This window comes from Artibeus jamaicensis, unplaced genomic scaffold (assembly GCF_021234435.1).
Source record: "Artibeus jamaicensis isolate MK-2021 breed Jamaican fruit bat unplaced genomic scaffold, CSHL_Jam_final contig_415, whole genome shotgun sequence".
In the NCBI taxonomy this organism is placed as follows: Eukaryota; Metazoa; Chordata; class Mammalia; order Chiroptera; family Phyllostomidae; genus Artibeus; species Artibeus jamaicensis.
The window spans coordinates 33,699,392-33,714,486 of record NW_026521823.1 but is presented as its reverse complement, the minus strand read 5'-3'; the positions used below and the strand labels follow the sequence as shown (position 1 = coordinate 33,714,486).

Sequence of the window (15,095 nt, the reverse complement as noted above, 5' to 3'; positions counted from 1 at the left end):
CTTTAGTGTGGAAATGCCAAGGTGAGGGGTCATGAACTGTTTTTCAGAATTTTATAAAACCTAAAGGGAACAGTGGCGAAGGGACCACGGCATCGGCTTGACTCGTGTTTGCCTGTGCCTAAAAGCTCCTGTGTGATTCCCATGTAGAGAATGCAGCTTAAATAACACATATGTGTCATGTAACTCAGATGACTTAGGAAGTGAAAATCAATAATCTCACGTCTAATGCATGCAATCTGTTAGCTAGACTAAATATTAAAACACAGGGTTCACACAGCGAGAGACCTAAGGGCTTCTAGTGCAGAATGCATGCACTGTCTCCCACACTTGGCTGACCTTGCCACTGCAGCAGTACAGTTCAAGTTCCCTGGTTCTTGAGACCCCAGGGCTGCATTATTATAAAATACCAACGAGCCTTTTCCCTGGATGTCTGGGTACCTCCATGTTTCTACTTGGAGTAAGAGAATAAATGGAAGGGGAATAATATGGTGAAAGGGGCCTTAGGTTAAATGAGTGTCTGTAGATCAAGGTTCTCTGCAAAGAGTTCAGGCTGGAGAGGCAGAACTGCATCATCAGCACAAAGATGGCACCTAAGGACCTGAAACTGGTTGCATTTAACAAGGGCAAGGCTGCAGAGCGGTGGCAGACGGGCTGAGGACAGTCTGGAGCCATGCCTACATTCAGAGGGCCCTCCCTGAGCCTCCGCTGACTGCTTTGCCGGATGGGAATCAGAACATTATTTACCACCCAGATAGTCTCTGACCATAAAATGCCACACCCAAGGCAGAAAAACCAAAGTCAGTGTCTTGGAAACTAGGTGCTTGATAATGAGGAGTTAATTATGTCATTCTATGATCTGTTCTTTCTAGAAGTCTTGGTTTCTGAATAAGAAGATTTGAAAGAGGTAGAAACGTATCTGGGTGAATGCTTCTTAGCCATTTTCCACAAAAATATTATTTCCAGGGGCGAACAGCTGTTACATAGACAATGGAGCCATGCATCCAAGTTAAATGAGGTCTCTCTGCCGGGCTTCCGTATGCCAACATGTGTACCGAATTGTCAAAAGGAAAGTCATCCGTAGGGTCTTCCAAAATCATGTGGCCACGGTTTCCCCAGGAGGTGCCCACAAGACCGCTGTTCTGGGAAGCACACCTTGGGTCACCTTGGGGGGCTCCTCCAACTGGCTAAGAGAAGAAGTGATTCTGATATCGTTGCATTTACTGACAGAAGTTTTGGAGCAATTCCCCCCACCACTACCTTTAGTTTGAGAGAAGAAATACTATTTTAAGGCATTCAAGGTTGCATCTTTACAACAGAAGTTTCTAGAGAGTATGGCTTTAGGCTAAGCCACCTCATTATGGAACAATGTATTAGCTCTGCTTCTTGAAGAAATGGAATTAGTATTACCTCCTGCCTGCCTCTTTCCAAGAGATGTTGAAAGGGATGATTAGATAATTTGGAAAAGCATTTGGAAGTCCCACTGTAGAGAGTTGCTACAGATGTATGAAGGAATTATCCTTCCCACCTAGAAAAACCTGTGCATTTCTGGAGGTATCTGGTGCACGAATCCTCTCGTTTAAGAGGATTACTGAGATCGTGTCTCAGAAGTCCGTGGGCATCCTGAGATTAAAGGAGCTGGCATTAAAGACAGAAAGTGCTGAAAGAAGAAATGTTTAGAAGGGACAAGGGAGAGAGGGAGGTACGCTGATCACAGGGTCCAATGCCGTGGCTTAGGTTTCTAAAGACAAGTATTTTTTCCTTTAAGAATGTGGCAGCATCTTAATCTATTTCCCTTAAAATAAACTAACACAGTGTATACTTTTTCAGAAGCCTCCTTAACTTTATACCTATAACTCTGTCTTTTTTACCTTCGGCAGCTTGATTATATTTTCACAAAAGTCATTATCAGCAACCTGAGGAGTATGGCTGCAAAGCCATCCTGTCTCAGCTCCTCTGGTTTTAAAAATATCCCATCCCCTCAGGTTCTACTCAGTGGGCTTTTTTTTTTTTTAATGGTGAGAAAGTTGTTGCTAGTCCCATAAATTGTCTGGAAATTTGCAAACACAGCTCTCATCTTTTATATTAATGCAGGTGGCAGTTAGCTACCTGGATTTAATTGGAATTGATGTTTTGAGAATAAGAATCTTCTATTTACTTATTTGGTTCTGATTTGCAGTATGGTGTTAATGAATGAACTATTTGTTAGATGACTGACCACCTGGGGAATTCAAACCTATCCGGTTTGTTCCCAAGGGAGCAGACACCCTCGTATCTGCACCGGCTCTGCATATATTTGCCCAAGTGCGGCCATTATTTTCACGAGAGACAGCTGTGGTGTAGTGAGAAAGGTTATGAATCACAGTTTAAAAGCTTGGAGTCCTAACTTGGGTCTTTTTCCTCACACCTGTGTGACCTTGGGGTAACATGCTCTCCCCAATTCTCAAGGCTGTTGTGAAGATAAAATAACAGGATGTTTAAAACATACACTGAGAAGATGAGGTACAAAGATGTATTATCTGAAGTGATCTATAATGAAACAGGACAGTAACAGATAACAAATCATGGATTTTGCACAGTGATGCATGAATAATTTAAGCTCCATGAACAATGGGTTCTTATGCATTTTGCTTTATCCCAGAACCTGTAAGAGGTCTTACTACACAATATGTGCTTGGGAAAAAATAATTGGGAATGAAAGGCTATGAATAAATAAAAATTATATAATTTCTCCCTTTGGCAAACATTGATTGAAGGCAATTAGGAGGTAGATTTCTGTAATGAAAAGGAAAGATAGGAAAGGAAAACGAATTATCACCTCCTGAGTGCCTCCCAGACCAGACAGCCACCACGCTGTGTGTTTTATACACTTAGCGCAGTGCATCGGTTATCACTCCAAAATCAGAGTTTAATGCTTCTTCCGCAGGCTTCCGGAAATACAATAAAGCATGCATCTACATAAAAATAAAAAATCATTTGGAATTTCCCTTACTCCATTTCTGTGCCAACCTAACACAAAACCACATCAATACCTTTAAGCTGATAACTAGCTTAAGCTGATTATTTGATAATAACTATTCACTGGGCTGGATGAGACAGTTAGACAGCAGAAGACTAAGTGAGCGAGAGTCCTGCTTGGCTCTCTCCTTGTCGGTGGCCAAGTTACAAGCAATGGGTTCTAGAGATAATGGCCTCAGTCTTAGGCAATGGCTGTTCTGCACAGCAAGGTGGACGGCGGCTTGGCCTGTGTGCAAAGCCTCCCTTCCTGATACTCCGCCCTGTCAAAATGGTCAGCGGCAGCCCTGTCCCTAACTGTCTATGGTCAGCACAGAGCTGGTGACCCCTCCCCAAAGAGAGAGTGAAATGTGAGAACGTAAAGGGGTGTGCAAAGGGATGTACACGCATCATGAGTAAACAGATGTGAAGTTACATTTTAAAAAAACCGTGTCACTAACAGTGGTAGCAAGAAGAGGTCCATTGTCACCATGACACAGGATGAAAGTGGCACCCAGAGCCTCACCTCACCCATTTTTTTCTGGTTCCTAGCAGTGCTCTGCTCATGCCCTATGAAGTTCTTTCCTGGATACAAATTTAAAATATTTTAATAATGCCTTCTTTCTTTAGCTGTAAAATCCTTATACTGATGACACAGACATTTTAAATATCAGGATTTTTATGTTTACTTTTACTTTCTTTTAGTTTGCCAATTTTTCTTATGGATTGCCTTTGAGGAACACAGGTTTCATCCTTAGGTCTCAGAAAGGTCTCTCCTCTTCCTTCCCCTCCTTCCGCTCTCATTCTCTTCCTCTCTTTTCCTTTGTTGCCTGATTCTCGCTCTTCTTTTTGTAAAGGTCGATTACAATGGTGCCTTGGCCAAGTTCTCTGGCAGACCCTCCATCCCTGGATGGGTTCAGGAGTCTGTGAAGAGAGTGCCCAGGTGACACTGGGTCAAGTCAGCAGTTTCAGGGGTTGGCTGCTTTTCACTGGCTTCGATGCTCCAAAGCCAGCTGCCATGTCCAAATGTTTAAGGTTTTAAAAAATCTGCTCTGATGCTTAGGCAGTTTGGTTCCAGAATATCTGTCAGACACGTTGCACACTTTTGAAAACCGTTTGTTTCTGCATTCCCTAAATAACAGAACTCTGGGATATTTCCCCCCAAATGGGGAGTGGTTACAAGAAACCGAACAAAGCACGTGCTGAGTGTGGAGGGAAAGCAATCCTAGCTAAGTGATTATTTCATATGCTCTTCATGTATAAGATTTAAAGCAAATCTTTAAGATCGCTTGGCAAAATTTACATAAATGTGTAAATTTCACCATTCTGGCTTTGTGCCATTCATTCAACTGCCTTTCAACAATTATTTGTTGAGTGTCACTAAAGTTAGATAGATATAGGTGCTGAGGCTTTGCCAACTGGGCATGTTCCTGTTCTCACAAGGTCCGGACCAGAAACCAGGCAATGATAACAGAATGTCAGAGCTGTGGTGGGAGTGCCCCTGAGGGACAACCAGCCCAGACTGGACAGTCAGAGAAGGCTTCCTACCGTAGTGCTGGTGTGCAGAGCTGGTCCTTACTGGCTCACAAGACCACGTGTCAAATTTTCAGGAATTTTGCAAGCCAGTCATTACACACAGTGGTCATTTCACTACTCATTACTTTCTAATTATTTACTATTAGCTATGCTCTGTGGCTCTTTATGCCAATTATATCTTGAGGTTATTTATGCAGAAGTGTATCACGGTATGCTACTCTGTGTTCAGTGACGCAATGTTGGAAGCTTGAAATCACCACAGAAATGGGCAACCATTACAAAGGCGAGTGTTTTCTACACAGAGAGCCGCTCTCGCAGACATGTGCCAGCACACTATCAACATGCTTCACTTTCATGAGCAGTTTTCGTTTGACGTATTTCATGCTAAGCATTTTACATGGATTATATCACTGTACTCTGAGATGACCCTATGAATGAGTAGTACTAGCATGCTCATTTTTTAGAAGAAAATTTTGTTTGTATTTACTTTTTAAAGTTTTTTCTTAATTACAGTAGCTAATGGATATTATTTTAGTTTCAGGTGAACAGCAGAGTGATTAGACCGTTTACAAAGTGACACACCACAGATTTCAAGAAGCATCTTCATTTTTCATGTGAATTAATTGAGTTTAGACCGATTAATAACTTGCCCCAAGTTACAACAGGTAATAGCCAGATCCCAGGTCTGTCTGATGTCAAGGACTGATCTTGTCACCTTTATGCTCTTTTTAAGAATGCTAGGCTAACTTCAAGTACACTTTAAGGTATTTTCTACACCTTGTTATTGAAGCCTTTGTGGCATTATACTTTCATGTTCTGAATTCGATTCAGCAAGATGTATTGTTTCTTCCATGTGTAAAATGAAATGTTAAGATAGCTCTCTGTAAAATGTAAGAATGAGCAAGATGTAGTTCCTGTTCCCAATAACTTACAATCCTGGGAAAGATGAGGTAAATACACAAGTAACCACACCACAAGGAATAATTTTTACTGACTTAATAAGGACACATATAATACAGGGAGTCAAAGAAAGGAAAAATACATGATATGGGAATAAATGCATATTTACTTGAACTAAATTCTAAACAATATCCTTAATGCTAACAGAGGATATTTTTTTTCCATGTGAATTCCCGCAGAATAGGAATTTCCATTATTCACACCCGAATATTTTGAAAGAAAAAAGATCCAGAGAAAAGAAATCTATCTGGATGCTGGAAACAGATGCCTACTCATCAGTGAAAAGATGACGTTAATAATGTAAACTCTCTGAGCTGGGAAGGGGCATTGGTATTACTCCTTCATTCTACAGATGAGGAAACTAAGACCTGCCAGCTGCAGGCAGAAATTATTATATTCTTTTTTTGGTCCTCTTAGGCTTTTTCCATCTTTATTTGAGCTGTAGATTCAGAAAGAATTATCTGGAGAAAATTAAGTACCTGAAGGCCATCTTGCTCTTCTTTAATGGGTTCCACCCTCATTTGCAGTAAGTATTAATAGAAGGGGTGGTTTCAACTGGAATTTAGTAAGTCTTCCTTCTTAATTTAGATTATATCTGCCAAACCAATCTTTTCTTCGATTATCTTTAAAATTACTCCTAATATAGTTAAATTATGTTGAGTGAGATCAGTTTCATCTTTCCTGATAGGATGAGAAGAAAATTAGCAACACATCTGAAATTCACAGGCAGAGACTCAAAAGTTTTTTTTTTTTCTTTCTTCCTTCTCTTGGGAACTTTCCAAACATCTGTGACGTTCTTCGATTTGGGTGGGTAAAAGAAGTGGTGGAATAATGAGGGTGTGTTCCTGTCCCATGAATGAAGTTGGTGAATGTAACAAACTTACTTGGGGTTTGAAGAACTAGCAGCTTGTGTTTCTTATCTGTAGGTTCCCTGTAGTATGTTTTAGGCAACAATCCTCTGTTAGATGACTGGTCCCTTTAATGGTAAAGTATACCTGGTCCTGGTGGGAAGACACTTACTGAGGAGAAAATTTTTTTCTTTGGACCAGACAGTTCTGAGCTGCAATCCCTGATCAGCTGCTTGTCAGTTTCAGCACTTCAGACAAACTACTTAATCTCTTTAAATTTAACATTCTTTGCCTATAAAACCAGGAAGTGAATGCTTTACAAGACTGCAGTGAGCATTTAAAATAAATATGTAAGGCATGTAGCAAAAGAATGACAAGAGGGCTGAGAATCTGTTTTGTCCTCTAGTGTATTTCCCATGCTTGGTAAATGATGGAATAGTCGTTGAATGAATATAGTAGGTGCTCAACTAATGTTAGGCATGATGCCTATCATTGTTAGCTGGTGATTGTCTCAAAAGAGCCAACAAAAGTTTTAATATGCTATTCTCTGCAGTCTTTCAACATGTATGTATATATTACATTATACGATTTTGTATATAGTGCGTATCCCAACATATACATATGTTGGGAACTGCCCTGCCTGGTTTCAGGAGCTGTAAAACCCTCATGGCTAAGGCTGAGTGAGCGACCTTCAGACCATAAACCACTAAGGAGACAAAACTTATCTCCCTGGCAGGAGCACAGTTTCTGCTCCTTTTCCCATAACTGGCCCTCAATGCTTGATCAGTTAGCCAATGACAAGTAAGATTCCCCAAGGGGGGAATCACCTAAGACAGGCATATCACATGGAGGCCCCAGGGAAGGACTTGGTGGGTAGAGAGAAAAGGAGTGATGGAACTTTGCCCCTTGGCTTTGAGGAAGCCGGAGTCCTCAGTCTGTCTTTGAGAAGTCTCCAAGAATTCTTTGGCTCTCTGCCTCCCCTGCCGACTTAAGCCTGAAACAATGACAATGGGTGGTGCAGCCCTGTGCTGGAAAGGGTGGGCTCCCCAGGTGATCAGGCCTGAGAAAGGATATGTAAAATCCTGTGAAGCCTGCTTTGCTAAGAATGCTCTTAGTTAAATGATAAAGGCCTGAGTAGGAAACGAGTTTGTTTCCCAAAGTTTTGTAGCCTTTTAGCTGATAGACCCTGACTCAGAAGAAGCCCTAATAGTTCTTTTTATGTTATCTTCTGTTTGATTCTTACTGCCTGACAATGATTAATAAATTGTACCTGAACTTCTGCGTAGAAAACCCAATAAAAGCCTGTCTAGGCAAGGGTGCACAGTGCTCTCCTCTAGAGAGAGTGGCCGGCCCCTTTTTCTCCACAGGACTCCGTAGTCCATGTGAATTTGTCTTGATTTCCATCCATAATGTCATGGTCACTGCAAGCCAGTGCATGCGTCACGCATATATAATATCATATTGTATAAAGGATATACAAATCAAGAATTTGAAATGAGTGCTGGAATGCTATTATCAAACCTATTAAACTTGGTTATCAAGACTGCTTAACCAATGTATTTTTTAAAAGAAATTTCAGTGTGCCCTATTCCTAACAGCTTAACTATGGGCTAAATAGGAGAGGGGGAAAGATATGACAATACCCATAAAAACAGGTCTAAGACAATAGTGGAGCAGGAACCTACGGGCTGGCAGTGGGTCTTTTTATTAGTCTGTCAATATCACCGATTCATGATCTCCGTGGTGAAAGACAAAAGGTGTGCTTTCTACATAAAATAGAGCTACTATTAGATCTGATGAGCATCAGTGCTTTAGAGGAAGGGGATTCCCTATCTCACACTGTGGCATGCTCATCTTTTGCCTTCAGGTCCAAGAAGGGAGAAAAAGTACATTTGTATATATTATACTATAAATATTCTAGGAAAGATTGCAAGCAATGAATGAAGATCTGTATAAGAGAAATGTTTCCCTAGCAATCAGCATGGTGTGAAGTCGTAGGTAGAGTTGTAAAGGGAATCAGACAGAAAGACAGACAACTGGAGTCTTGGCTTTACCACCTCTCTTTCCTTACCTTCTGCATGACCTTTCTCTTCATACTCCATCTATTCATCAAATACCCACTGAACCCTGCCCTTGTGTGAGACTGGTTTTGTTGGAACCCACATTCTTAGGATGCAGAGAGAAAGAATGTCGGTTCTGCAGCCAGACACCTCTCTATGTACTTTTCATGTGCCGTGAAACCGTTGTAAATTTCTTAACTTTTCTAAGCTTTGGTTTCCTTCTCTCTGGAAAATAAGGGGGAAGATCTGTCTCATCACAAGCATTGTTATATCACATAAAAGAAACCACACAAAGCACAGCATGGTCCCTGGCAGAAAGCACTCAATGAGTATGAGCTGGCAGTTGTAAGCACTTGCTTCTCTGAAAATGGCTCTGGGCATCACTTCTACCCACAACTGCTGTAATAAGGCAAGCAATTTTCCAAAGAGAAGTTGTCGATCATATCCTGGAGTAAAAAGTCTTTTTAATTTGTCAGGTTTACAGCTCTCAGGATGTCTGGCCCACAATTAGCAAATAGTTCCTGGTCTCAATGGAAGCTCACTTATTAGATATTAACCAAGCCTCTGCTTATGCAAATACCTCAGTGGAAGTCTGGAAACCCAGAACTTTACATCTCATGAAACTGTTCATCAACAGTGACTGAGGGTTCCATTGAAAGAGGAAAAGTTCAACTGTGCAGTGCTTAGCTAGAATGTAGATTTCAGCCTAAGTGCCTGCATAATTTCATGGAGGTGGTTTATAGGGAAAACAGAACTACATACTTCCAAATTCTATTCCCTTGAAGAAATCAGACCTCTTCCAGAACATGTCCATTCCGTCAGCAAATTCTCTTGGTATTTTCCTGGTAAAAGTGGCCAAATTCTAGCCACATTTTTACCTGTCCACTCCATTAAAGGCTGGCATTAGTACTCTTTGCACACCCTCTTCCCGATCAGACCCTGTCTCCTGCCCCATCCTGTTTCCACCGAGTCCGGCCTGGCTCCTCTCTCTGCCTTCCCTAACTCACCCCATCCCCTTTTCTCGATGTCAAGACTACCAGATCCACTTTAAAAAATATTTCTAGCTCATTTGACACTTTTTGTATTACTATGTTAGGATCCTCCTACTGTATCCTCTTGTTCCCTTACACGTTCTATATTAGTTATACTCTTGATTTTGACAGTTCTGACAAAGAAATGTGTATTTACTTATTTATATTTTTACATTCTTTTTAATTATATTTTTTCCATTACCATTTGTCCCACCTCTCTCCTCTTACTGTGTCTTTTTAAAAGCACAGTCCTCATTAATTACTATAATACTATAATAGTCATACTGTTACAATGAAGTCGGGCAAACTCCACAAAAAATGTGCCATCCATATTCTGGTGATACAGAGGGTCTGTGTAACCTCTTAAAGAACTTTTCACAGAACAACTGGACTTGAACACAGATACGCACACGCCAGTGTAAGCCTCTGCTTCCAAGAAATGTGATGTGCTCTCGGGGTGCAGGCTGTTGTGTCCATGAGCTTTTTTTTTCTTTTCTCTAGAGCAGTTGTGAACATCAGCAACCTTAGCGTGGGGTTATTCAAGCACCTCTGGGATATTTGGACTTTCAAACAACATTAACTCATTTGCAGGCAAGAGATTTGACAGGAAGAGATGGCTGCTATTTTTTTGCAGGAAAGGCAGGAAACAGCTTGCCATAAAATCACCAAACGTGCTATTTCCCCAGTGGGTGATGGCAGTTGGAAGCATCCTTCTGTACGCAGGGTATCCTGAGTTCCTTGAACCCAGACCTAGGCCAGTGAAACTCTCAGCCCATCCATCTGCCGAGGAGAGAGACAAAGAGGCCCAGCCAGATGCCTCCTACCCTACATTCTACTAGTTCCCCCTGAAAAGCCCAGATCTGGTTTGATTCATACTCAGCCAAAAGACCTAGCTGCAGTCTCTCCCCACCCCTTGCCTCCCCCTGGATCACATTTGAAATCTCTTTCATAAAGGATTTAAAAAACCAAAGGGAGCTATGCACAACTCCTTGCCTGACATATACCTGTGGGAATGCACTTTCTGTAAAAATGCAATTACTCAGTCACCGAGTCTGGAAGACGGATACAGATTTGGTTCACGTTTCCTGACAAAGGGGACTGGCAAAAAGAACAGATGGGCATTATGCAGCCATCCATGTGGGTGAGAATGGGTGAGGAGGGAAAGGCTGGGACCCACTGCAAATGTCTCAATTTTGCTTAAGGTGGGCCCTGTTTTCCGTCAGACGGGCGGGGACAAGTGCAAACCGTGCACCTGGGCTTTGCGCTCTGCAGCTGCAAACCCCATAGCTCTGTCCCGTGATTTATGAAAACGAACTACTTTTTTTCTTTTCACGTGTGCTTGACTTCATACAAAGGAGCATTTTCCCCTGAAGAGACATTAGTAAAGGTTACACCATAGTCTTAGAAAAGAAATGTTTAATTATTTACAATGGAACATATAGAACATTGGCCTGGTTTGCACAGCTGAAGGTATAACTAGAAGTTCCTCCAGAGAACAGGGTAAGACTGTACAGACATTTTAAACATGGAAAAGGCCCTCCCCCATCCCTCTCGATTGCTCACAAATGTGAGGGATTAGTTGATATACTTGAGGCTTTCTGAAACTTTTTAGCAGCCAATCATTTCTCCATGATTGAGTAGTTGTGAACTAAAACATCGCTTCCTCTCTCAATGCCATTTTGTTAGACACTTTTAATGAAGCAGCAAATCTGTAGCTTGACAGGCAAGGCTTACTGGCAACGTATGAGAATTTATAATCCCAGCCGACATATCTAGTTACTTCATTTTTAGATGACTGCACGTTCCCTATTAGTAGACATATGACGAAGGCAAATACCTTTGCAGACACCTGCATGCTGTTTTCTTGCATGTTCATAATGGCTTCGGAGATTTTGACATCGATAGGGTCCATGACCGACTCAATGTTGAAAGGTCCTTCCAGTCGTTCTGCCACCAAGAGCATTGCGTCTGTGGAAATGCAGAGACATGATTTATTTGAGAACTAGGAGCTCCGGGTTCTTAATGCATGTTTAAACAGTTCTACCACGACTGGTTGAAAAATATGCATTCATTCAATTTTTTTTTGCTTTTATATGGTCTAAAATGGAACAAATGACAAAATGTTAAAGAAGTATTTTGTTTCATTTGAAGATTTAAAATTATTTGACATGTATAGAAGCTTTCCTGAAAATGAGAAAATCAGTGCAAGCTAAGAGAATGAGAGAATTGAATATATCTCTGCTACATGAAATTAATAATGATCTTTTTTAAAAAGCCCAAACTAATATCAGTTTGGGGATCAATGACATTTCAAAGATGGAGCCTAACCTCTTCTGGAGTGCAGGGCAAATAGATAATAGTGGAGAAATGCTAATTTGCGGCTTTGGATGCACAAATGTCAAGACCAAAACTCCAGCATATCTGTGAATCTGAAGCATTTCTGAATTTCCTGAGAAGAGCGGACCTATCCGCTCTAGGATAGGATAGGATAGGACATTGTACCATCACTCTAGCTTACATGCCCTTCTGCTTTTGCTCTTTGACACCCTTGGGGACAGGGACACTTATCTTACTTGGTCTTGTATATTTGAGGTTTATTATGATGCCTAGCACACTGTGAGCTCTCAAAATATGTCTCTGATGTTGTAGCGCATGAAGCTGTAGTGAACTGCAGTATCTCTTGGGAAACTTCAGTTTTCTGGAGAAGGTGGAAATAGTGATCTGGAGGCCAGAGACATGCCTTGGGTTCTGGTCCTTGCTCTGTGAGTACCCAGCTAAACAGCTGTGGGTCAAATCTCTGAGCTCAGTGGGCCACGGAGCAGAGAAGTGTATGAAAGGGACTGGTGTTGAGGAGTCTGTCAGTGTCTACAGTGAGGAGTATGTGGCCATTCCTAGGCCACATTATGTCCTGGATAGTGCTCTCAGTATCCAGGACATAGTTAGGCAACTTATCCCTACAAGGATTGTCAAATAGAACTTCCTATGACAATGTAAACATGGCTATTGAAACCTGAAATGTAGCTAGTGTGAATAAAGAATTAAATTGCTAATAAGTTGATTTGTTTTTAATTAATTTAAATAAAATTTTAATATCCACTCAAGACTGTGGCTACCACATGAGGTAGCATGGCCTAGACTTTTTTCATATGCATTCAATAGATCACCTGGTTTTCAACTGTCAAAGCTCTTGGGAGCCAATCTTAAAACACTTTCCTTTTCCCAAAATATATGTTTAATATCAAACATTTGTGAAATATAGAAAAGAAAAATGAAGGCAAGAAATGTATCCATAATCCCTCTCTTTCTAGAATAACATTATAAGCAATTTGGCATATGCCCTATGTTTTTCCCCCTCTGTGCATGCATATTGTAAGCATGCAACTAGAAATACATCATATAATCTGCTTTTTAAATGTAGTGTATTATTCATGTAAAACACTATTTATAGTAGCTATTTTATAGTACTAGAGTAAGGAAAGCACATTTTAGTTTTACTACATCTCCAGCCAAGCTCAACTAATGTCCAACATCAAAATATTTTCAGGGTTGTAAGTACTTATGAGCGAAGCCCATGAGAAACCATTTAGGATAGATCATTTTTTTTTCATAAGAAAGGTACGGTACTATCTGAGAAGCAAAGAGAGTCCAATTTTTATTTCTTTTTATTATTTTATTTTTAAAATTTAATTGATATTGTATTTTTTTAACATTACCTTTTAGTTCCCTTATATCCCACTCCCCCCAGCAATCACCACACTGGTGTCCATGAGACCATTTTTGTTTTTGCTCAATCCCTCCACCCCTCCAGCTCGCCCCCCACCAGCTGTCATCCTGCTCTCCATCTATGCGTCTGTCCCCGTTTTCCTTGTTAGTTCAGTTTGTTCACTAGTGCCCCATCTTTAAGGAGCACCAGGCTTTGTGAACAGCAGCAGCTTTTCACTAGGCTTTCTCAGCAGAGCCCATAACTGAGTTATTGCTCCACCCACCTTGGAATAATTGCATCCAGAGCAGCCCTTGGAGCACTGGGGAGGCCCCTCTACCCCAGCCCCATCCCCAGTCCTCTGTCTCATGCTATTCTCAGAGTGAGATTCCGATGTACGCAGAGATGCTACAACTGTGAGTTTGCATACAGGGCGGGCACAGCAGCAGCTGGACCAGAAGATGCCACGCAAAGTGGGGAGTTAGAGCAAAAGCATTAGCTCCGGGTCCACGGAGCGTTATGGTGCAGTCACCGTGCACTGAATGCATGTCCTCGGATGAGGACTCTATTTCCCCGGGATGGGAGAGTGGGAGGACTCTGAATGAGTTTGAAACAGGAGAAAGATTCTGATTTTTGCCTAAGTCTCTGACTTTGTAAAGAGTAAGGGTTCTCACACAGGAGCTAGACGTGACCTCTGACCTCCAGCTGGCATTGGAGTGAAAACTGTCTTGCTGCAGGGGCCTCTAGGTGTTTATACTCCTCTAGGAGGTAATTATTAAGTATGATTACATATGATCAAACATGTGTTTGTAACTTCTCGAGAAAGAGAGATGTGACATCAGTAATGATTTTGCTGAACGATGATTCTAATCTGGAAGAGAATGGTTTTGAAAATGTTCTGGAGGAAGCAAGGAGAGAGACTTTTTAAAGGAGATGTTGTTAAGCTTTTTCTAAGTAACAACAGGGCGGGGATAGCTTTGAAAATTCAGTGGAGAAGGGGTTGAGGGGCGGAGGTGGGTATACAATGGGTAAGATCTTGGAATCCAAGTATAGTATGTGACGATAGATAATACACTTGAGAGTTGCAGAGAAAGCAGATCTTAAAAGTTCCCACCCACACACACACACTCACACACTGATGCACACAAGCACACACACACAGTAACTGTGTGTGGTGATGGAGGTGTTAACTAACTTTGTGTGATAACCATTTTGCAATATATAAATGTATAAGATCAGCACATTGTGTACCTTACATAATATATCAATTATATCTCAGTAAAGCTGAAAAAGAGGAAACCTCATTGAAATAAGGTCAACTTTAATAAATATCAATGTTTGTTATGTGCCCAGGAGCCTCACTGTGTCCGTATAAGTCAGGGGTGGTGGGCTGTGGAAGCAGCCCGTGATTGCTACGTCCATGGAGTTCAGGCAATTTCTGAAGTGACAAATTACATTTTTAACATTGTATGTTTTCTTTCTTTGAGGGAAACTTGAATTGCGGTAATAACATGCCATTCCAAAGTTCTCATGAAACCTGTGTCCTAATAATCTACTCTTTGAAAGAGGAGACTGATAAGCACAGTAGCCATTATTGTTTTATCAGAACTTCAGAATCCCCAACTGCATTTTTTCTTTGGAAGCAAGGCTAACCCTCTCTCACACCTGCAGTACTCCTGTGTTAACCTAACCTAGGTATTTTCCCTGCTGAGAAGCACATGAATGAATTGAAAAAATCAAGCTATTGTACAAGCACCCCAGGTACATTCATTCACTGGCACCCAGTTACTCATTAAAAGGGAAAAAACCTGCTTCAGTGTTTGTATATAGGCTCATTTATGCCTACGGGATGGATGTAATTAAAAGGCTCTGCTTTCTCCTGTGGCTTGTGGGAGATGGGCACACAGGATACATATGTCCTTTGCTTTTACCCAAATTGATTAATTAAAATGCTTGTGAGTGCTTGGAC

General features: G+C 41.2%; 1 protein-coding gene across 2 annotated transcripts in view; it reads right to left on the bottom strand.

Moving 5' to 3' along the window:
- The window catches only part of GPC6 (glypican 6), a 1,002,313-nt gene that overhangs the window by 94,002 nt on the left and 893,216 nt on the right, over positions 1-15,095 (bottom strand). For both annotated transcript variants that reach the window (XM_037132471.2, XM_037132472.2), the window contains exon 5: positions 11,264-11,394. In XM_037132471.2, the coding sequence (XP_036988366.1) occupies positions 11,264-11,394 (131 nt within the window). The remainder of the gene's footprint in view (positions 1-11,263; positions 11,395-15,095) is intronic.